Genomic DNA, 23018 nt, shown 5'->3' with positions numbered 1-23018 from the left:
TTTCAGAATGAAACCTTCATATTTGCTCTGTGTATTTTCTCCATAGGAAAGTCGTATCTACGCTGTGGCTAAGTCAGGAATCAGACTGTCGGAGACGTCCTGCACAGACCCTGCTAGCAAAGGTGAGACAGGGAGATAGGGGGTGACTGATTAATACTAGAGGTATGGAGATGTTTGATTGGTTAATTGACCTGTCATCTTTGTTCCAGACCTCTCCCTCCAGTCCTCCTATCCTGCCTTTGTACTCTATACATCCCTCATCTATAAAAATATGACCACACCGGTTTACACTACTCTAAAGGGGGTAAGTAAGAAGAGTACACACTTTTCCTCTGCATGTAGATTCCCATCCTATGTATTTAAAATCATCAGTGAACTTAATCAGTGAAGCAGGAAAAATGAAAAACAGTTCTATAAAAGCACATCTATAAAAGTGCATCCGAGTCACAAGGACAACTTTTATATCCCTTTGGGGAAATTGTGTCATTCAAGTGGATGTGCATTAATATGTGTGTACTGACCGGTGTGTGTGTGTGTGACTGTGTGTACTGACCGGTGTGTGTGTTGCCCTCCTGACCCGCGCAGAAGGCCACTCTGCTGAGCAGCAGTCCGTTCTCGGAGGAGTCGTCCAGCTCGGAGGAGTCGTCCAGCTCGGGGGAGGAGGAGGGCTCCTTCTGCAGCTCCCACACCTCCTCCAGCTCCCGCAAGGACAGCAGCCCCGGCAGCCCGCGCTCCCTCAAGAGAGGTACAACACACACACACACACACACACACACACACACACAGGTCGCTGGTTTGAATTTCCAGGCCAGCTGTGTCGGGGCAACAAACCCCCATCTGCTGCATTGGAGCTGCTAAAACCACTACCCCCTATAGAAATGTATTGTTTGTCTGTGGTACCCAATAGTAAATTATGTATATGAGGTATGTATATGAGCTCGTATAAGATGTATATGATGTGTATATGTAGTATGTATATATGATGTAGTATGGTATATGATAGTCTTAAAGCCCTTTGAGACTTGACTGTGATAAAGGGCTATATAAATAAACAAGACTAGACTAGTGACTTTACAGTAACCCTATTGTAGTTTATAGTATGTTCTATTTTCTGTGCTTTTATTATGATATTCTTCTAATTCTTACACATTCATACTTTCCTGCCTGGCTGGAACAACCACAGTCTCCTACTGTTCCTTTATGTAAAGTAACTATAATACATTTTAGGAGGATCCTATAGAAATATGACAGCAAAACTATAATTCTAACTATAACTGACTGAATGAGTGTGACGATTTCGTACTCAGCAAATCTTCACTGGGTAAATACACTGGTCTAGTCCAAAATTCACCAGCCACTTTTATTATTTTACCAGCTAAAAAAAGGTTTTTGCAGATGAAAAGATACAGCGCCTGCCAACATGGTGGGCAGGGTGGAAAAACTGACCAGCCAACGTCAAAGATTTATATTTAGTATCTGGCTTTCTGCTGGCGTTGATTTCCCTCTATAGCCACAGCCACTTCATATATAGAGAAGAACCATATTTTAAATACAGACACTCTCTGGATACACATATGTGAGCACTCCATCTGTATATCCTTTTAAACGAACAACGCATCATTTCATTTTTGCACCAAGAGGTGAATTCAGGTCAGTCAGTCGAGAGTGAGACACTTCACTCCTCTATCCCTAGAAAATCATTCTCTAGATATCATGCTTGTTCTTGAGCAGTATCGACTTAATTAAAGGAAGTAAACATTTCACTTCATAAATCTTCACACCTTTGCTGCAAATATTCACACGCCTCCCACAATCCTCTTGTTGTACTTCAAAAGAACTATTCGTCATCACCACAAACACGCCGTGGGACTGTACAGAATGTGTATTTATGACCGTATGCTATGTGGATTCACACCCGCTGTTCACACTCTTCTCCCCCAAGCCGTGTCCATGTCTTCGATGACGTCGGAGAGCGACTACGCCATTCCTCCTGATGCCTACTCCGCCGACACAGAGTGCTCTGAACCCGAGCAGAAGCTCCCCAAGACCTGCTCTTCAGCCAGCGACAACGGCAAGAGCGTAAGGCTGCAGGCCCTCGGTTTACACTGAGAGGAATTCACTGAGCTTTTGGGAGATTGGCCCGTTAGTCAACTTACATGTTAAGTGTTTAGAACATACGAGTCAAAATCATCCATGTGTCCCTGGTAGATCGCTGGCTCCGGTGCTCCATGCTAACACTTTAGCATACACTATGTTGAGTGATAGTAGGCGACTAGCATTATCTCAAAAGTGAGAAAAACTTGTAGCAGATCTAAAGCTAAATAGTAAGTAATCTGAAATTATATGGGGCGAAGTCTGGTTTTGTGTAGACTGGTAAAATTGACACAAAATATGATGCAAAAATAACACTGTTTTGAACTAGCAGGGACTACTTTCCCTGTTTCCAAAGGAAGTGAAGGTGGTGGGTGATGGGAGACTGTGCACATCTAAAAATCAATCCACAGCGGATAAATACATGGTTTCTCACCTGAAATTGTTCTAAAAATAAACCTGCTACATCAGTTATATTGAGTTAATGATGTTTCAGTTTCCATGTTTTTGAATGTACAGAGCATATAAATAAAACCACTAACAAATTTGTATTACTAGAAATGACTACAAGGTCAGTCTTCATACTTAACTAATGCTAGTCACCTACTATCACTCAACATAGTGTATGCTAAATCGTTAGCATGGAGCCTACTGTCACTCAACATAGTGTATGCTAAAGAGTTAGCATGGAGCCTACTGTCACTCAACATAGTGTATGCTAAAGAGTTAGCATGGAGCAGTGGAGTCACTGATCTACCAGGACACATGGATGGTTTTGGTGTTTATGTTCTCATCACTTAACAAATGAGTTGACCAATGGGTCAATCTCCCAAATTGAATGGAAGTCTCAGTACTTGTACTTGAGTGAAATATTTCAGTACTCGTTCCTTGTGTGCTCTATGTGGTAGGAGCCGATGGAGAAGTCGGGCTACCTGCTGAAGATGGTGAAGACCTGGAAGAAAACCTGGAAGAGACGCTGGTTTGTCCTCAAAGACGGAGAGCTACTCTACTATAAGTCACCAGTGGGTTTTATAAAACACTGTTTTCATATTGTTGGTCTTGTATGGAAACCACATAATCCCATGTTTGGTGTTTTATAAAATGTTTTTAAATCAGTTGAACATTTACATCTTTATTTTATCTTTATCTCATTTATAAAAGGTTTGAAACCCATTGATGCATTGGATTAGGGATTAGGCATGTTCTTAATACCTGAAAAGGTGAATTCTTTTTGATAGAACATTTTTGTTCAGCACCACTGATGTAAGACTGAGCTCATGTCTCTGCAGCTGTATAACTGTAAGCATTCTGCCACAGAGCGATGTGATCAGGAGACCTCAGGGTCAGATCGAGGTCAACGCCACCAGCAGCATCGCCCGCGGAGACGGGAAGCAAGTCCTCCAGGTAGCCAGACAATATCACATATAGATTTCTGCCATTGGAGTCAAACTCATTTTTGAATATTATTGAAGATAATAGCAATCTCGAGCCCTTTACTTGCAAAGTAGCACCAATTTAGAACATGTTATTGTGCGAGTTTTTAACTATTGAGCAATGGATATCAGATAACATTCTTGTTTTGGAATGTAACCCTTCAGATATTATTTCTATAATACAATGTACAACCGTGGGATGGTAAAGAGGAGGGTTTTTTTTTCATGTTTCAGCACCCAACTCAGTAATATTTAGCCAGACCATGTTAGCCAGGCACATTAATGTATATTATTGCTTTTATTATCTGGGCATCTGCCTGAAAAAGGCATTTAAGTCCTGTTGGGTCTTAAACCGTAGTTTACAAAAAATAGATTATACTGTACAATATGATATGTAGGGTATAGATCTTTTCCAAATCACATCAAATTTTCTTTTTTTTTTAAAAAGTGCTTTTTATAAAACAAGAACCACAGAGCAAACAAAGGGACACATGAGTAGCAGGCTGGTCTAGTGATTTGAGAGACCATTACTATCATCACACACACATCCATTCGATTCAAAACAAGAGGAAAACTTCACCTCCACCCGTGTGCTTGTTGTGGTGTGCAGGTCGTGACGGGGAAGCGGGTGTACTACCTGAAGGCCGACTCTCCGAACCTGCTGGAGGAGTGGCTGAGGGTGCTGCAGAGCGTCCTGAGGGTGAAAGCCGCCAGCCCCCTGTTCACCCAGCCGGACATTCGCCCCGGCATGAAGGGACTGCTCATCAAGGTCCTACGACTAATGTGCCTCTCTGAAAATGTTGTTCACAATACATATGTGCAGATAATAACAATACCAATATAGTTTTAAAGGCATACACAATCAGAGGAAGACCTTTTTTTTGGTGGAAACACATGGATGATACCCTTCTATGTACCATGCTTTGTAAACTACATTATCTTTTGCATCAGTTCATCTGTAAAATATCCTATTGCATTTTACAAGGACGCTCTCTTTGTTTTTTCTTTCTTTTTTAGTAAACCTTTACATTAAGTGTTCATTAACTAATGCTAACTAATGCATTTACTAACATGAATTAAACATGAATAACAACATGAACAAAGCATAGGTTAACATTAACAGATATATATAACATTATCAATGCAGTTGTTCTTGTGCATTTAACATTAACTAATCTTTTTTAATGTTGTTATTCATGTTTAATTCATGTTAATAAATGCATTAGTTAACATTAGTTAGAAGTGTTCCCCATTTTTTCATTCCCTGACCCTCTGACTGTCCATTTGAATCCACTTTTTTTACATGTCGTACATGTTTACAACCACATATTCTCTATTACAGTGTCATTAACCTGACGGCAATTCATTTATTTGTTTGTCTGTTTCGTAGGTGAAGCATGGCTACTCTAAGCGGGTGTGGTGCGCTCTGATCGGTAAAACGCTCTACTACTTCCGCAGCCAAGAGGACAAGGTACAATACAAAAGCAAGGTTTTCACTTGTCAGTAGCAATAAATAGTTGGACAGAGGGCTAAAGTTGTCATAAATTATAAAGTTATAAATTGTAAATGAGTCAACAGCAAAGTGTGTGTGTGCCCATGCGTGTGTGTGTGTGTGTCGCCAGTTCCCGCTGGGTCAGATTAAGCTGTGGGAGGCCCGGGTGGAGGAGGTGGACAGGTCCCGGGACTCTGACGAGGACCTGAAGGCGTGTGGGCGGGGCTTGCAGTCAGCACCCTTCACCATCGCCGTCCACCCGCAGGAGCAGGGACCCACCTACCTGCTCATCGAGTCGCGCCACGAAAAGGTCAGAGGGCAACCTGAGGCAGGAGCAGTAGAAATGAACCAAAATGAAGATGGAACATCGCAAAAAAATTTTACAGCCTCACAGCAAACTCATATCACCATAATTAAAATTCATTGTTAGCTGCCATATTAAATTGAATTCATCTAGTCTTCTAAGTAATCTAAGTGTCTGCAATGTAACTTAACGGCTGGTTTCTCAGTCTGCAGCCAGACTCTGCTCAGCAGGAGAGGGAATGTTTTTTAAGAAAACACCCCGGCTTTAGAAACTTTCAAAAATAGCTCTGAGATATTTCAGCCTAGATTGTGGCACCAGGAATATTTACTGGTTAACAGTGCAACAGTTGGTTCCAGGACTGTAACGCAAAAATACTGTATGTTATTTACTGATAATGTTACAACTATAAATGAATCAGTAAAGTACATTTTTTCAGAGCTACTAGTATACACCATCATTTTTTGTTGCCTCTACATCACTGATGCTAATGTGTGTGTCTCTGTAGGAGTCATGGCTGTACCATCTCTCTGTGGCAGCGGGCACCACAGTGGGTAAAGTGGGCACTGAGTTTGAACAGCTGGTGGGAAAACTCTTCCAACTGGATGGAGACCCAAGTGAGTATTTATTACAAACTGTGTTCACTGTCTTTCTGCTGTAGCTTTGGTGCTGCTTCGCTTCAGCTGACTGCATTCTCTGCCATACTACAATTCAAAAAATTCTGTTGAATACCCCTGGTCTAAAGCATTCTTCTCAACATCCATTGTATGCACATGCTTTGGTGCATGTAAGCGGACACCCTATCAGAATCACTTTATTATAGTGTTCATGTTTATGTATGTAAGCAGTTCATTTGGAATCTTTAGGGAATTCATTCAGAATGATAAAATATTCTGCATTTAGCCATATCAGAAGATTAAAGTAAATGTCGGTCATCATTTGATCTTTAAAACTGAATTATTCCTTTGTGTCACCCCCATCCTCTCCTCTCTCTCTCTCTCTCCCTCCCTCTCTCTCAGACTCTCAGATCTGGAGACACCCCATGTTGTGTTTCAGTAAGGAGGCTCTGTCGTCTCCTCTCACCACCCTGCCTTCACAGGCCCTGCAGACAGAGGCCATTAAACTCTTCAAGGTATACACACACACACATCCATAGTAAAAGTAACTCTATATTTCCACTATATAGGAATACTGCATCTTTTTTAAACCTTCACGAACAACACAACTGTACAGAATCCGTCTTCCTCTGTCTTCCTCAGTCTTCCATGGTCTCTAACCCCCTTCACCCCCGCCACTCTTTCTTCCCCATCGTCTCCTCAGACCTGTCAGCTCTTCATCAACGTGGCCATCGACGCTCCGGCCATCGACTACCACGTGTCGCTGGCCCAGAGCGCCTTGCAGGTGTGTCTGGCTCACCCCGAGCTTCAGAACGAGTTCTTCTGCCAGCTGATCAAGCAGACCCGCCGGAGGCAGCCCCAAGGCCAGCCGGGACCCCTGCAGGTACGCACCCTGACCACACGGTGGCAGCACTAGCATGTGGTACTCATAGAAGGGCAGCGACATTTTGGATTAGAAGTACAGGGGTGTCTGGAACAGGGAAACCATCGGGTAAATGAGTATCAAACCTGCGTGGAAAGAAAGAGAGATCCAAGTCACTCTAAAAAATCTGTTTAAAAGCCTTTATTCTGTACTTTCTTCATCCAGAGACCAGAAACCCTGATGCCTTAAACCACTCACCCAAGAAATAACTATGTGCCAGTGCCACAGAGAGTCCCGTGACACATGCACTGACAATGTAACACAGCAGAGGGGGTAAATTATTACTGTAGGTTCGGCACTGCCTCTCAACATCAAACAAGATGTAAAGTTACACGGATTTAAATTACCCCCTCTTCTTGTCAATGTGCAAGCATGTATCACAACAGACTCAGACAGCTCCTAGGCTTGAAGCAAGAGTGCTAGACACATTAATGATGTTGCTTTTCAGTCTGGTTCCTCTGTCTGCTCACATATCGCATTGTGATGTTTCTACCACTTCCTTCTTTACAGGCTCCCTGTCTCTTATCGGTGATAGTTCATGTGTATCAGGTAACAGTGTGTTTGTATGTTGTCCTACAGGGCTGGCAGTTCCTAGCCTTGTGTGTTGGACTGTTTCTGCCTCAGCACCCTTTCCTCTGGCTGCTCCAGGTTCACCTCAAACGACACGGGGACTCCAGGTGAGGAAACACCAGGGGGCCCAAAGAGTTTAACAAAACAAATGGTCCATGGGCCAAAAATAATGGCAGCAGACATTGAAAATTTAACACTGCAAAAATGATCAATTTTCAAATCTTGTTAAGTCTTTTCTTAAAACAAATGAAAAAAAATCTGTCAATGGAATGAAATAATTCTATTGCAAATCAAATGACTCCCTTATTCTGATTTGGTGTGCACCCTGTAGCCATCAGTGCAGACATCAATGGGATGTTCCACCAAGTGCGCGTCTTGGTGGAGGACAAACCCTGCTCCGGTTTGTCTGGTGTGGCATGCAGACAATAGAACCTGCTAACGTTTACGAGTGGCAAGTATTGCCATTGGGATGGAGAACAGTGGGCCTGAAGAAGAGGAGGTACAATTGGTGATCAAGAGATCCTTCTACATTGACAACTGCCTCTGAAGTCCGGTTTCACCCGAGGACTCAATGCAATTGCTCAACAAATTGAGGGAGCTCCTTGCCGATGGGGGATTCGATATCAGGCAGTGGGCCAGCAATGTTGCCAACATAGTCAGCCAAAGAGGCCCAGTCAGACCGTACAGAGCTGTGGCTGTTGCACAACCAAGAGGATGTGCAGGAACCTGCCTGGGGCTGCCTGGTTACTGATATCACCCTGTGGAGTATGGAACATTTATCTAGTCTTAACTAGTATGACTTCCTTGGCTACATACTTCCATTCACGATAAGAGCAAAGGTCCTAGTTCAGCACCTATGGTCTGAGCAGAGGCAGTGGGATGGCCCCCTAATACTCCAAGCCTGCGGTGACTGGGAAAATGAGTTGAAAGACCTACCATGCATCTCCATGCCCAGATGCTGCATGATGTGATGCACAGACCAGCCTGTGGCACACAGAGACATCCACATCGCCTGAGATCTGTGTTCTGAAGATGACGAAGGCGAAGTTCAGCTCGTGTTCCTCATGGTCAGATCAGGGGTCGCCCCTCGGAAACAACTCTCCATACCCAGGCTGGAATTATGCTCAGCCCACACATGAGAACAACTCGATAAGCTGCTGGTCAAGAAGCTAAGTCTAGACCTCGGGAAGATCACCCTCTGGTCAGACTCAACAACTGTGCTAATTATCTGTAGAGTAGGAGAGTTTGATTCTTAAGTGGCTACAGTATATATACTATATACACTATATCACCATTCTGTTCTACAGGTGTATGTATTCTTAACCAAATTACAGTACCTTAGTATAGTATGGTAAATGTGTGACAGAGACATGCTCACTTCTCTTTATTTTCCTTCCCTTCTTATTTAGACTGCACACACACAAATACTCTCATAGATTCAGAGAGTTATTGAGAGACAGATTGAAGTGTATGAGTACCACCACACTGTGCTGTTCCGTCCGTTAAGTGAAGATTAAGATCTAGTAAGCGACCTCATCCTGTCTCCCTGTATCCTTACCGATACTCTGTGGTGAATAATACTTCCTGAGCCAAAACCATACAGTCCTCGAAGCGCGATCACATGACACTAAATGACTTGATGGACATTTTTGCAGTGAATGTAACAAGTAAATAACAAGATCTTAGAGCCTATGTTCTTTGTAGACACACATCACATACAGACATTGCATTATACAGTCCTACTTTGACCAGCTTGCTGCACTGTTGCACCCACTCCATTAAGAGTTATTTATTAAAACCTGCAGTACTAACTTTTATGATAGCCACTGCTGTGTACATGCACACCATCTGTCTTTGTGTCTCTGCCATACACAAACATAATGCAAATCACCTCTCATAGTTGGGCTAACCTTGTATTTGACTATAATTTGGCTGTGCTTTCCATTATCACTTTTAACTCAGTTGAGCCACCTTTTTATTTGTGAAATATAATGTCTGATGCAATGATGTGCATTCATAGTAAACATTATGGTAAGTTAAATTTGACTGATATAATATGGAGTCTTCAAGAAAATACAACAGACATTAATATTATTCTGTAAATATATATAAACATAAACAATGCTTATACTGGTTGATAGGTATATGATGATCAACTGGATTTCATAGTTAACCCCCTATTACTTTGACCTTTGCATTTCTTACTTTTGGTTGCTTCTGCTGTTGCAATAACTGCAAGTTGCTCTGAATAAATTCCAAATATGTAAATTTACAATATGTATTAACCACTACATCACTGCGACCCCCCCCCCCTCCACCCAGGACTGAGGTGGGTAAATACGCCATCTACTGCCAGCGCTCCATGGAGCGGACCCAGCAGAAGGGCGAGAGGCAGGCCAGGCCGTCCCGTATGGAGATCCTGTCGATCCTACTGAGGAACCCCTACCACCACTCCCTGCCCTTCAGCGTCCCTGTCCACTTCCTCAATAACACCTACCAGGTAATACATACAGTGTAGAACATATATATGTATATGCGTGCGGGGATGCCTCATCTACTGTCTATATCATGTGTCTTGTGCTGTCTTTATCTTTCCATAAGAATGCACTATCTCTCCATAGGTGGTGAGCTTCGATGCGTCGACCACGGTGGAGGAGTTCCAGTGCCGCCTCAACCAGGACACCGGCATACGGAAAACCGGGCAATCCGGCTTCAGCTTGTACACCGACGACCCCACTGGACGAGAGCTGGAACACTGCCTGCAAGGAGGCATCAAGGTGCTGCATCTTTTATTCATGCACAGCTGACTTTTTTGGAAGATAGGGAGCTTTTAAACAGCTTGTTTCACACGACGATCCTCCAATACTAAACACAAACCTGCTATTTTCCTTGCGTCGTCCGCAGATTTGTGACATTATCTCCAAATGGGAGCAAGCCTCCAAGGAGCAGCACACCGGCAAGTCTGAGAACACCAGGACTGTCCGCCTCACCTACAAGAACAGGTAGAGGCAGGAGCCAACTGGGCCAATCGCTATCTGTATTATGATTCAGAGCGCCCACTTACATTCGGCATTCCTGAAACATGATGAAAAGTCAAGGGAAAGTCCTGGGAACTGTACAACAGGGCCATGATGGGAACACTGTTGATTATATTTCTAACTGTATTTGTCTTGTTCTCTCTTTTATGTCCGCCTCCATCCATTCATCCCTCAACCAAATACTAACCCATCTATCTTCTAATCCATCCATCCATCTTTCCACCAACCCCTCTGCCCTCTGTCCCGTCCGCCTCTCTGTGCCCAGGCTGTACTTCTCTCTCCAGGTGAGGGGGGAGTCGGAGAGGGAGAGGCTGCTGCTGGCCTACCAGACCAACGAGGCCATCGCGGCGGGACACTTCCCCGTCAACAAGGAACTGGCTCTGGAAATGGCCGCGCTGCTGGCCCAGGTTTGTCCACACACACACTCAAGTAATGGAAGATAAATGAGGTTAAGAGGTGTGACTGTCACGGGTATCATGCCACAGTGATATATTCCTTATTTCCTATTGTGATATTGTATAGTGTTGCAGTTAAATGGAACCTCGCCAAGCCTTTTATAAACTGGAGAATAAAGAGCGAACATTTCATGCATTGATGTTGAATAGACTTGGCAATAATGTCAATAATGTCACACCCAAAAGTCCTCTCTGTCGTCAGGAACCCGATGTAAGGAACAGAGTGATTCCATGTCTTTGTTCAGGTGGAGTATGGGGACTTTGAGCGTCCGTTCTCCGCTCCTGGATCAGCGCAGACCAAGTCCAACCAAACCCTGAAACAGGTTCTGGAGCGGTTTTACCCCAAACACTACCGCAGGACCGCCTCCGAGGACCAGCTCAGGTACGACACACAAAACTAGCCGGCTGGGCTTCGATTCAGCGCTCCATGCACCTTGCCAAACGTTGACTTATGTTTTGTTTACTACCCCCCTCCCCCCTCCGTCCATCCCCCCACCCCCCGTCCAGACAACTGCTCCAGCGCCTCTCCGCCCGCTGGGCCTCCCTCCGGGGCCGGAGCCCGTCCGAGTGCGTCCGCATCTACCTGACCGTAGCCAGGAAGTGGCCTTTCTTCGGCGCCAAACTGTTTGAGGCCGAGGTGTGTGTGTGTGTGTGTGTGTGTGTGTGTGTGTGTGTGTGTGTGTGTGTGTGTGTGTGTGTGTGTGTGTGTGCGCGGGCATGTTAGCGTGTGATCTCTAAAAGCGCTGTTTGTCTTGTCTTCAACCCCACAGATATAAACAATGGGTTGTTAAATGTGTTAATATTTGCCCTCAAATAAAGAAATGCACTAAAATATGATAAGGTGCTCTAAATATATAATGTACTGTAACACAGTGTGACATAACGTAGCATAATGTTTGTGTTTAAGTATATACAATGTCAAAATGGGCCATTTTAACCAGTCATTTAGTTTTATATTCAGTCTTAAAAGTCTTATTGATGCCAGTGGGGATAAAATAATCCCACTTGTTTCCAGTTCACTTGTTTCAGGAAGTGTTTATACGTTGAAGGCAGAATGAGTCAGATCACTCTACTAGTATCTAGGAAATGACACTTGATTTAAGGGAATTCTTGAAACAAGCTGAAACAAGTGAAACTGTCTCACCCCTCTGGCAGTTTTTTTTTTTTTTTTGTTTGTTTTTTTCAAGATAAATAAGATTGCAAGACTCAGCACAAGATTAAAGAGTGTTATCGTTTCCTCTCTTCCTGTTTGTGTCTCTGCGTTCAGTCCATCACCCCCTCTCCGGAGCAGGGCGCGCGCGTCTGGCTGGCCGTGCACGAGGACGGCATCGGCGTGCTGGAGCACAACTCTATCGTAAGCATCTCTGCCCTAGCTGCCCCCGCATCACTCTTCTGCTGTCTCCGGCTTGATTTTGCCGCCGAAATCACTGAGGACAGAGATGGTATTTACAAGCCACGCGACCCGTGGAGCGTGACGAGAAAACAAGCTGATATATGATTAGATGCAGGTCGTTGTAATGTATTCAGGTGGCGTTTGGTTTAGAGAACTGCTATGCGCCCAGGGTTCCCAAAGGATTATGCATGGATGTAAGGATTATGTAACAATTTCCAACTGATATTTGGCCTAAAAACAGTTCTTCACATGATGTAGCTCAATAAATAGGTCTTCTAATGTGGTTGATGTGGTTTAGATTTATAAAATGATTTATTGAAGTGTGTATAAAAATGCAAGTTGTTCAGTGAGATATGGAAATGTCAGGCTCAATATCTCAAAACTACCCTAGAAATAATAAGGAATCTTTATGGGGAAATTGGGTTGATGCAGCAGCAAGTAACAGAAAGGATATAAACAAGAATAGAGCAAATGGGAGCAATTAAACATAACGCAACCAACTGCAACAGTAGAATTTTGTCAGTAGAAATATATTCATTTTGCACACATAGATAAATTATATACATGGTGTGCAGATTTGCATATGTGTCAAAAACTTCAGAAAAAGTGACAATGTGCAAGGTGCATGCACATTGTTGTCTGTCTTCATTATCGGAACATATCAGAACATCGTCACGCTACATCTGTGTGTGTGTGTGTGTGTGTGTGTTCAGAAGCTGCTGGTGTCCCACCCCTACAAGAACCTGATGACGTTCGGAGGCTGCAAGCAGGACTTCATGCTGGTGGTGGGGCAGAGCATCGGCACCAACGCCACCAAAGACAAACCCACGGAGAAGCATCTCTTCGCCATGGCTGCCTCCAAGGTCAGACAGAGAGCCAGAGCTGCATCAAACAGATAGTCCTTAGTGTTTGTTTTAAGCTGCGTGGAGTGCCAGATGGGTGGGGTTTACTGCATCAGGGCAATTGAGATAATGTCAACTAGGGTTAAACCAATATATCATGCTGATATTAGGCTTTTGATAACAGTCAAAATACCGGCCCAGTCAGCATCAGCCATCTGCTGGATGAAAATGAATAGGATGCAGTTTGATTCATTAAATATTAATTGTGTAAATGAATAGGAAATCACTTCTACACTGGTTGTCTATGGGAGGCCCTCAGCCTGAACTGATGCTAATGCAGCTTGCTTGATCGGATTCCACACAAGTATGCATGAATATGTTGTCATTATTATTATTAGTAGTAGTAGTAGTAGTGGTAGTAGTGGTAGTGGTGGTGGTAGTGGTGGTAGTATTATCCTACTGAATTATCCTATACATTTTTTCTTATGAAAATTGTCAGATTTGTGGATTTTGAATATTGGTTATTAACAGCTTAAATCCAAAAACATCAGTGTTTGTATTGGCCTTCAAAAACTCATATCAGTCGAACTCTAGTGTCAACTAGTCACAGAAAAGTATACTAAATTGACTCTTGTATTATATTGTCATATGTTGTCAGCTAAAACAAACTAAATAAGGATTTCCAAATGAACTCATATGAACTCACATGGGGAGAAGATGAATCCACACAAACACTCACACTGACGCCTCTGTGTTGTTTGACTGACAGATCAGGGAGATGACCCTCCTCATCTCCAGCTACATCAACAGCGCTCACCAGCAGAAGGCGGCCGCCCACCACCTCTCCGCCCCGGCCCTCATGGTGGCCCAGCCCCTCAATCTGAAGAGCAAAGAGCTGAGGAGCAAGTCCCCGCCGGCGACGGGCCGTCCCAGCAAGGCCCCCACGCTGCTGTGACCTGCTGGGACGACGCGAGTGGCACTGATGTGGTTGAGGAAGGCCCTGATGTCTCTGAGCGATATTCACATTATTCCTTTTTGTTTCAATTTGAAAACGCAGAATTTACTTAAAGCTGCACCAGGCATGATTTTTATGTAGAAAACCCACCCATCTTATCACATATTTATAATTCTGAAATTTAAAGACACAATGGTCGCCGGCAAGAACTAAGAGGCTTTGCTTAGAAACTGCCTCCAAGGATATTTTCTGTCTTTCTGATGCATGTTGCTTTTATGTGCTGACACCAAAGAGAAAAGTCAACACTATTTATTGACAGACTTAACCAAACCTCTCATTAATCTGTGCTGCCTGGTACATTTCCTCGTGGAGAAAGACGCCGTGTGAAGATCATCAAAGCGACTTCATGTTTGTATTCCTCGCTTCAAACATCATGCACAGTCATATGTGATATATAAAAGAGGTGGTGATGCTTTATTAATAAATAACAATTTAGAGGGGATTTAAGGCCGTCTCATAGAGCATAATGAGACTCTGCCGGGAAGTAAAAGATATACTGAAGTGTTTAACATTGTTGTATAATGAAGGATACTGCACACTTTGTAATACAGTAAGAATTTATTAATAATTAACAATTTTGCAGTAGGATGACTTCATTTGCAATTAAAGTGGATCGATTTTTTCTTGTTAAGAAATGAGAATACACCGTTTTCCATGGAAATGTATGTGGACTGTTTGCAATAGAAAGTGTCTAATGCATGTGATTGATTGGGCAAGTTGGTTGTGTTGGGAACTCCTGTGGCTGGTAAGAGCAGAGCCGTTGTTCTATCTGGAAACTGGCTGCCTCTTAGTTACTGAATAGCCTGGAGTGTAGTGAACTTTAAACTTCTAGCCTTTCTGGTGGGGTGAAAAACCCAAATTGGGCGAGAAACCTCCACTCTGCTGCGTTATACCGCACTGATTAAGGCAGGGATACAGGGCAGACACGGAAATCGACACCGCTATTACATAATGCTTTTATTTTAAAGAAAGATGATGAATGTCGAAAGACGAGTAAGGCGGAAAATGAACGGTTAAAGAGTTGCTGAAATGGTTGATGGGAAAGAGGATGTTCTCTCTTCTGACTGGTGTGACACAGAAGCTACAGGAAGGTGTTTTAAGGACCTGACAGGATCCGACTTTGTGACCCATTTCCCCCATAATGTACAATGGCACCTAAAGAGAAACTGGAAAAACAGGAATCTTATTATTTGACATTTTATCATGTTAGGTACTTTTAAAGATGTTCCGATTTCTGCCTCCCAGTATTTCCCCCGTGCCGGAATACGACCTTTGTTTGAAGTATTGTTAGGTATTATATTTATTTGTCATATGAAAATACATTGTTTGTAAAATGTCTTTGCTGGAATTGTTATAATTATTGTTTGTTTGAATAAACACCCACGACAAACAAGTAACTGGTTCCGACAAGTATACTATACTATAAAATCCCTGTACAACCTGTATTTTCCACATTCAAAACAGTAATCCATGCTGTCAGTGAAACTATCATTATCTCACATGACACAGGAGCGATTTCACAACCTAACCCACAGAAACCATAACAGTCACACACTGGGACTTTATTACACATTTCCCAGCGTCCGCCCCCCCCCCCCCCCCCCAAACTGGTGTCCGGCCTCCTCATTGGTGCAAAACGGTGACTGACACCTCGATACCTGCATTAGGGGCCGGGCGGGAACTGACACACCCTCATTCCAGGTTAGGTGCATTCATGGGGGGAGGGGGAGTGGGAGGCGGAGAGGGGGGGGGGGCAAGACATACGACACCCAAACTTGTCTGAACTAGCCAGAAAGCTGCTTTTGTCCTCGTGTCGCCATGGAGACGAGGGGGAGGAAGGGCGCGAGGGGGGAAGAGAGCGGGTGAGGCAATGGAAACTGACATGAAGTGGAGAAATCATTGATGACAACGCTATTTCACTGAGCCGTCATGTACATATTCAAAAGAAAAGGGGAAGAAATAGAGAGGAAGTCCACATCCAGTCTAAATGTTAAATATTGTATGGAAAGGTGCAATATAAATGACATAAAATGCATTACATTCATTAATGTCAGTTACAGGTGGTTACTTCCTGGTTAAAGGTTGAACAGGTGCTGTCTGCTCAAGCGCTGCTGTACCTGTACAACTGCTGTGAAAGATCCAGCACAGCAAAACAACAAAACACTCATCTCAACAATGTGAACGTGTTGTGACAGGACGCTTTGCTCCATGGTGGCTGTGTCAGCCGTGCTGCAAATTCCCATTCTCTATCATTCTCTATCACTGTCTCCTCAGTGGTGGAAGATTTCCCCCGTACCGCTCTGTGCTGGCCGTCTGTTTTTGTGACTCATGTTGAGCTGGGAGTACAGGTTAGCCTCTTTAAAGCCTTGTCTGCCTGTGTGTTTGTTGTGTATCTCAGCTCATGAGGGGCGGGGGAGGGGAGAACCAGACAGACAGGTTGGACGTGAATGCCGAACGGTTTCAGAGAGAGGGCCAGAGCTGACTAACCGCCTCCCTCTATACTAACAGGTGTCGTCAATGGCATCTACATACATGCAAGGCCCTCTCGGCCAACTGGTATCACCAATACTTCGATATATGTGAAGTGATGTGTGTTCCATCGCTTCAGATGTGTTTCTGCGCGATTGTGTCATAAGATCCTTCGAGAATAATTCCTCTCATTTGCATTTCAGGTCATATCGGACAATGTCTTGTGCACAAGTGGCGACTGACAGTAAACAATGTAAAGTGTGACAACAGACACATGACATGCTATGTGCGTGACCCATTACAAATACTTTCATACAGAGTACCGAAGATACTATGGGAGTGATGCATACAAAACAACAGGGCCGCCACACCCATGCAGCGTCTCACCTGGGGGAATGTAAACAATAGAGGCCTGTTAAAATCCACCATGTTTTCCTCCCTATCAAACAGACATCTTTCATGCATTTGAGACATAGGGAAGATTGAAGGAAAAATATTTTCATTGGGAAATATCTTAACAGGACACACCCAACATTGACTAGATCTTGTTTTGGTTCTTAGTTAAGCTGGAGTATTCATGTCTGCATGATATGGGCTTGGCTGTGAAGTTATGTTTGCACAATCATGCTACAGCAGTGGGGAAAACTGCAGAGAACTCTATTAAATTTGAGATTTTAGTTTTCGCTCTTGTATAACAAGAGATAATCACCAATAACATGCAAAACAGTTCCAACAGAGGCTACTCCCTGCCTGCGCCCCTCCCCGATATTGTCTGCAGTACTTTTCCATTAAGGAGGTACCTGCCTCCAAAACAACACCTACTCTCTTCCATTACAAAAAAGCAACTTCTACTTATGGCACAAACAAACCCACACCACATCAAGTTATTTTAAAATCATCTTTTATTAAAAACACTCAAACAAAACACAAATCCTTAAGAAACTGTACAATCTATGACATGGAAAGCTCTCCATTTGACAACACGTTTAACATTAAAAACGGGGCACGTGCCATACAATTTTTTAAAAACGCACAGTTCTTTTTGGCATATAGAGATGGCGTGATTCTCAGAGTTTACAGTTCATAAATAAATGACGCAATAGGGTACCAGTAGTGCCAAAAAAAAACAAAACATAAAAGCAAGTTGATCGTTCCTTTACAATCTGCATTCCTCAAGTAAAACATAACAAAATGGCAAACTCCCACTGCAAATAAGTTCCTCCGAGGGTGATGTGCAAGCTGTTGATTCTCGCACAGAACTCCCACTCCGATGGGAAGACTTTACATGGCCTCCATCTCTCTGGGCTGAAACACAATCAAGAACAAACAAATCAAGAACAAAACAGCAACTAATCTCTTATTAGAACGAGCATGAGTCACTTTTAACAGAAGGGTGTGCATGCCATTGGATATGCAAATTCAACTCACCTCTGCCTTGGCATACCGCTGCTGCTCTCTTCTCCTGGCCAAGAACTATTTAGACAGAAAACAAAGTCAGAAAAAAAAGTCACCATTGTATTTATGTCAAATAGGTGATAGGAGCCAAAAAAGGTAGAAGCATGAAGCGTCAACTCACCAGGACCAGCAGGCCGGCAGCTACAGCCAGCACCACCACCACGATGACGGCGATGACTCCACCCGTCAGCCTCTTCATGGTGAAGGTGGGGGCTTCCTCGTCCACGTAGTACACCAGGATTTTCTCCATCTCCAGCTTCTGGCCGTCCACCATGGGCTCAAACTTGGCCTGGTCCTTGAACAGGGGCAGCACCTTCACCTACAGGATCCAAAGGGAAGAGATTATGGAAATGACAGGGTGAGTCAATGGGACTCTTCAAGCCTGAGTGCTTAGGAGCCTCTGTTGTTATTGTGAATCAATGTTGGCTTCAGTTTGGGACGGCTCTGTATTGTCACTTTGATGAACATGGCTACTTTTTGGAGTTCATGATGAAAATATGGAAACACTCTTCTGACATTTGAATACACCTACTTTTTGGAGCGCATGATCAAAATATGGAAACACTCTGACATTTGAATACACCTACTTTTTGGAGCTCATGATCAAAATATTTGAATACAGTTCACTATACATCCACTTGAGTCTAGAACCCAAACATTAAGCTTGTGTTCCATTGCCATTAACATGATAAAAAGAAGTTTCCAACGTACGTCTTTCTCCATGTAGTAGGCCATCTGGGTAAGGTCATGCGTGCGGTCTTTCATTTCCTTCTTCACGTCCACCACAATCAGACGGGCTTTGGGGTCGTACTGCAGAAATGGCAGACAGATTAGATTAGAACACTCTCAAAAAGGATGCATCCTTTTCACATCTGTCTAGATTGGGGAAAACACACATTTGTGAGACTTTTCACTGGAATTACTATTAACATATGTAGAAATGGGACACAAATGCATGTCGTCCCAAACTAGACACACCCATGTCTTTAAAGTCACATCAACATCCACCTCCACCACGACGTATGCCACACCCGCTCACTGAGCCTCTCTTACCTCGACCTCCTTCACAAGAGTCTTGTCAAAGTTGCCGTAACGCTTGTTGATGGCGTCCGCAATGGCACTGTATCGAGACAAGAAACGACCATTATTCTTTATTCTTTTAAATCTTTGATGTTGACAATGTGGTCTCGCATTTTAAAATGGACTCTGTTAAATGTACTTACGGCATCAACTTTTTCTCATCCACTGCTTTGGGCACTTCTTTGTGTGTCAGCTCCAAACGCACCCAGCTAGGGAAAAAGGAGAGATAGGCTTAAGATTTAATCTCTAAAGTAAACTATTCATCCTAATGGCATCTTATACATGTTTTCCTTTCCTCAAGTTTCTTCATTCTGGCATTTCATATCCATCACACCAATCATCCATTGTGTTGATGAAGAGCAAATGACTTACTAGGTCTCCACCAGCTTCTCACACTTGAGGTTCTTGTCACCCTTGTCGGTTCGCCGGACGCCGGCGCTGTTGACGCACCAGCACTCCTCGGTGTTGTTGCACTGCTTGGCCTTGAACTTGCCGTCGTTCTCACACTCTGGGTCGTAGATGCCGTCATTGTCCACGATGGCGGTCTCCACCGGCTTTCCCCCCGTACGGGTGCTCAGGCCCTTCTTGGCTCTGTACATCTCGGCCTTCATCAAGTAGCACTTAGGGATCACTGGGGATAATAATTTTTAAAAAAAGCCTTATTACCAACTTTTTAAATGGAAGACTGAAAACTGTCAAGTCTAAAGACTGGACCCAAAACAAACATCTTCAAAAGAGAAATGTTGGGGGACAAAGTGGTCATCGCAATGTGGAACTTACTTTTGGTGCAGTCCAGCGTTTGTTTCGCGCCGGCGTCGACCAAAACGCTGCACGTGCAGGGGGTTCCATCACAGGTGGCCCACTTCATAGTGTTGCATGAACCTGAGGAAGGGGGAAAATAACACATAAAAAGGGTTGTGTCATTCAGACTATGAGAATTTTTAACATCAGGTTTATCCAAGTTAAACACTTAAGTATGCCGTGTCAGAAAGCCCTAAATTAAAACCTAATATTCCTATGGGCATTTGAAGTGTGTGTAAAGTGAGTTCATAGGTCCTTATGGTAGGCTTTCTTTCTGATAGGATATATAATTCATAGTTTTGCTGTTTTGTTTGTAAAGTATCAATCCAATATGTATTATAGCTGTAGGCTTTCATAAGTTTCGGGGTTACATTTCCTATAAACAAAGAGGCAACAGGTAGACCAGCAGGTAACTTGGATAAATCAACTGGGCGTTGGTTTCATCACACAGCGAGGTCCCAGGAGAGCGGGACAACTCCTCCCAACCCCCACTCTGCACCGAAACTCACTGCGTTAGGCATCAAAACAGCTTTAAATCCTGCTTTTCCACCTCCCGTCGTTAGTGCAATTACTTTATAACGGCAAAGGTTAAATTAAAGTCGAGTAAGCTCATTACAGGTCAAGTACAGCCCATGTGAACATTACAAGTTAGAGAATATCTAAACCTACTATTTCTACTTTATAACTCAGCTACACTAAAGAACTTTGACGTGTTTTGATTAGGCTAAACCCTTTGAGTGGACTACCGTGTGTTGTAATGTAAAGTTAGCTTACAACAGGTCAACAAATTATACTACTTACATTGAGCTGAGGCTCCCACAGCAAGGGTGGCGAGAACGAGAGCAATCCAAATTTTCATGGTGAAATTTGGGAAATAAACCTTGAATGAAGCGGTAGGCCAATAAAGTTTCCTCAGTCGCCTTTGTGTCCGTCCGTCGTCCTCAAAGGTGGAGTAATGAAATAGAGTCGAAGCACACAAGGCGTCCTTTTCTTCCTACAGGTGTGTCCTGGTCAAACCAGTTTGGAGAGAAGCTCCACTGGGTCGTGTTCAACAGGTGAGAACTAAACAAAAAAAACAGTGGTGAGCAACGCTAAAGTCGAATTATTGTGTATATATTTGCTAGTTATTAATTATGTTCCACTTCGGTTGTTGCTGCCAAACTGATACGGAGTTGTTAAGTACTAAATTTATAAGACCATTAGTCTCATGATGTCACTCCAATTTGCATAATAGGTAGGGAGGGGGGGTGGTCTACGTCAAACGCACTTTTCTTCCTCTATGACCATATTTGGTCTCATTCGTTGAGGTGTGTGTGAGAGAGAGAGATTTAGTATTTTTAAGCATATATTTTAAACTCTGTAAATTTCCATAACTTTATCCAGACACATAGCCTACCTTTTGGCAGAAATATCCCCAATGACAAATATCTAAATCTAATTATATCTATAAATATACCTATAGGGACTTACACTGTAAGTCTGTGGTGCTCAGTATTAAGTTTATAGAGACCTTATTGTACTTTACAGTATTTATGAATCTGCTTTGGTATCACTATAATGTGTCTAACTCTGTGGGTCTCAGTGGTGAGTTTATAGAGACCTTATCATACTTAATGGTATTTTTATATCATATGGTATGACTATAATATTCCTGTAGGATATTATATATTGCTATATTTAGTATGACTATAGTTATTTTCATAAGGGAAAATTAGGAACTAGACTTTGAATCACAGCATCATTTATCACTCAGTCAAGGTTTTGTTACAATCAAACCATTTAGCTGTGTAGGGTTCTTATTTCATATCAATATACCTAAAATAGCCTAGTACATGTGCATACAAATAAGCATTAATAAGCATTATTTAGTTTACTGTAAATAAGAAACAATGTGACGTCATCACGCTGTCCAAGGAGGAATCTCACAAGACTGAAACTGAGGTGAGGAAAACAGTAGGCTACATTTCTCATGTTGTGAGTCAGGTCCTTTTGGGTGACATAACTGAGTCACAGCCTCGGGCCTCGCAGGGATTATCTGGCTGAGAAATATTCTCACCTGCACCTACTGTGGAATTTTTTTACCCTAATCCATCATTTGACATCAATCCATCATCAAGTGGACTATTCAGAGGAGGAGTACTGAAATATTCTTCTAAAGTACAAATATTCTTAATTTACTCAAAGGATATGGAGAAAGTTATAAGTGTGAGAGTAAATCACTGAAAGTATTCAAGCAACAAGTCAAAGTCAAAATGTATATAATGGAAACTGGATTTTGTGAAAATTTAAACAGCTAATAGTGAAAATATAGATTTTAAAAATACTCTTGAGAATCAATCTAAAAATCAACCCTACCTAAGTAGTAGCAGCAACTAGAGTAGCTGTAACTAGTTACTTTCCACCTGCCATATTACGGCATTGATCTGTCCCAATTCAATGAATACTTCAGAAATGTCCAGTACACTGACATCATATATGCTTCTCTTCTGAGTATGTTGTACTTCACTTCTACTAGACTAGGTGTTTAAGCCTGTACTGGCTGGAGGGGACAGTATGGAATATGCACAAATTCTTAATGACTCATACTTGAGTGTAAGAGTAATCGGTTTTTATAAAAGATAGATCTATCCATAACAATATTAGATTTCTATTGAATGTGCTAGACTATAGGGATAAGATTGATGACAATGGTTTTATTTTATTTTTGGATTTTTATCAAGCAGTTGATATGGTGGAACACCCTGTTATTTTATTTCTTTTTAGATTATTTTAGTATAATTAGAATGTTGCATGGTGGCATTAACAGTTCAGTATCTGTTCCATTTGGTACAACCAAAAGATTTGAGGTTAAGAGAGGAATCCGTCAAGGATGTCCCAGCTCACCGCTGTTGTTCATAATTGTTTCTTAATTATTAGCTATTCTCATAAAGTCTAGTTCATCTAGGGTGTAATCCATCGCCATGGGTGCCATCCTCCAGTTGAGCCAAAATCCATGTGAATCAGAATGCTTTTTAACATTTTGTGATACTGTGGTAAGTCTTGGT

The 23018-nt window shown here is 42.7% G+C and overlaps 2 protein-coding genes across 2 annotated transcripts in view; one reads left to right on the top strand and one right to left on the bottom strand.

The window, feature by feature from the left end:
• The window catches only part of plekhh2 (pleckstrin homology domain containing, family H (with MyTH4 domain) member 2), a 32958-nt gene extending 17404 nt beyond the window's left edge, over window positions 1-15554 (top strand). The window contains exons 9-30 of the mRNA XM_071540677.1: window positions 47-122; window positions 210-304; window positions 586-745; window positions 1943-2079; window positions 3000-3113; window positions 3409-3495; window positions 4135-4293; window positions 4915-4995; window positions 5147-5326; window positions 5826-5934; window positions 6337-6449; window positions 6638-6817; window positions 7436-7533; window positions 9749-9926; window positions 10048-10203; window positions 10331-10428; window positions 10730-10871; window positions 11165-11301; window positions 11427-11556; window positions 12187-12273; window positions 13026-13175; window positions 13924-15554. Of these exons, the coding sequence (XP_071396778.1) occupies window positions 47-122; window positions 210-304; window positions 586-745; window positions 1943-2079; window positions 3000-3113; window positions 3409-3495; window positions 4135-4293; window positions 4915-4995; window positions 5147-5326; window positions 5826-5934; window positions 6337-6449; window positions 6638-6817; window positions 7436-7533; window positions 9749-9926; window positions 10048-10203; window positions 10331-10428; window positions 10730-10871; window positions 11165-11301; window positions 11427-11556; window positions 12187-12273; window positions 13026-13175; window positions 13924-14109 (2853 nt within the window). The 3' untranslated portion in view covers window positions 14110-15554. The remainder of the gene's footprint in view (window positions 1-46; window positions 123-209; window positions 305-585; window positions 746-1942; window positions 2080-2999; window positions 3114-3408; window positions 3496-4134; window positions 4294-4914; window positions 4996-5146; window positions 5327-5825; window positions 5935-6336; window positions 6450-6637; window positions 6818-7435; window positions 7534-9748; window positions 9927-10047; window positions 10204-10330; window positions 10429-10729; window positions 10872-11164; window positions 11302-11426; window positions 11557-12186; window positions 12274-13025; window positions 13176-13923) is intronic.
• A 1968-nt stretch (window positions 15555-17522) lies between these two features.
• Window positions 17523-21147, bottom strand: epcam (epithelial cell adhesion molecule). Its single transcript, XM_071540676.1, has 9 exons — window positions 20776-21147; window positions 19954-20055; window positions 19546-19804; window positions 19317-19382; window positions 19147-19213; window positions 18805-18903; window positions 18215-18412; window positions 18067-18111; window positions 17523-17943 (listed from the first exon to the last, which is right to left on the bottom strand). The coding sequence occupies exons 1-9, from the start codon at window positions 20831-20833 to the stop codon at window positions 17920-17922; spliced, it is 918 nt and encodes a 305-aa protein (XP_071396777.1). The 5' UTR covers window positions 20834-21147; the 3' UTR covers window positions 17523-17919.
• Between the last annotated feature and the right edge of the window lie 1871 nt (window positions 21148-23018).

This window comes from Centroberyx affinis, unplaced genomic scaffold (assembly GCF_046629955.1).
Source record: "Centroberyx affinis isolate AG114_WGS23_722 - 3 ecotype Tasmania unplaced genomic scaffold, CSIRO-AGI_Caff_v1 ptg003708l_1, whole genome shotgun sequence".
Taxonomy (NCBI): Eukaryota; Metazoa; Chordata; class Actinopteri; order Beryciformes; family Berycidae; genus Centroberyx; species Centroberyx affinis.
The sequence above is the reverse complement of the archived record's forward strand: the minus strand, read 5'-3'. Positions and strand labels throughout refer to the sequence as shown.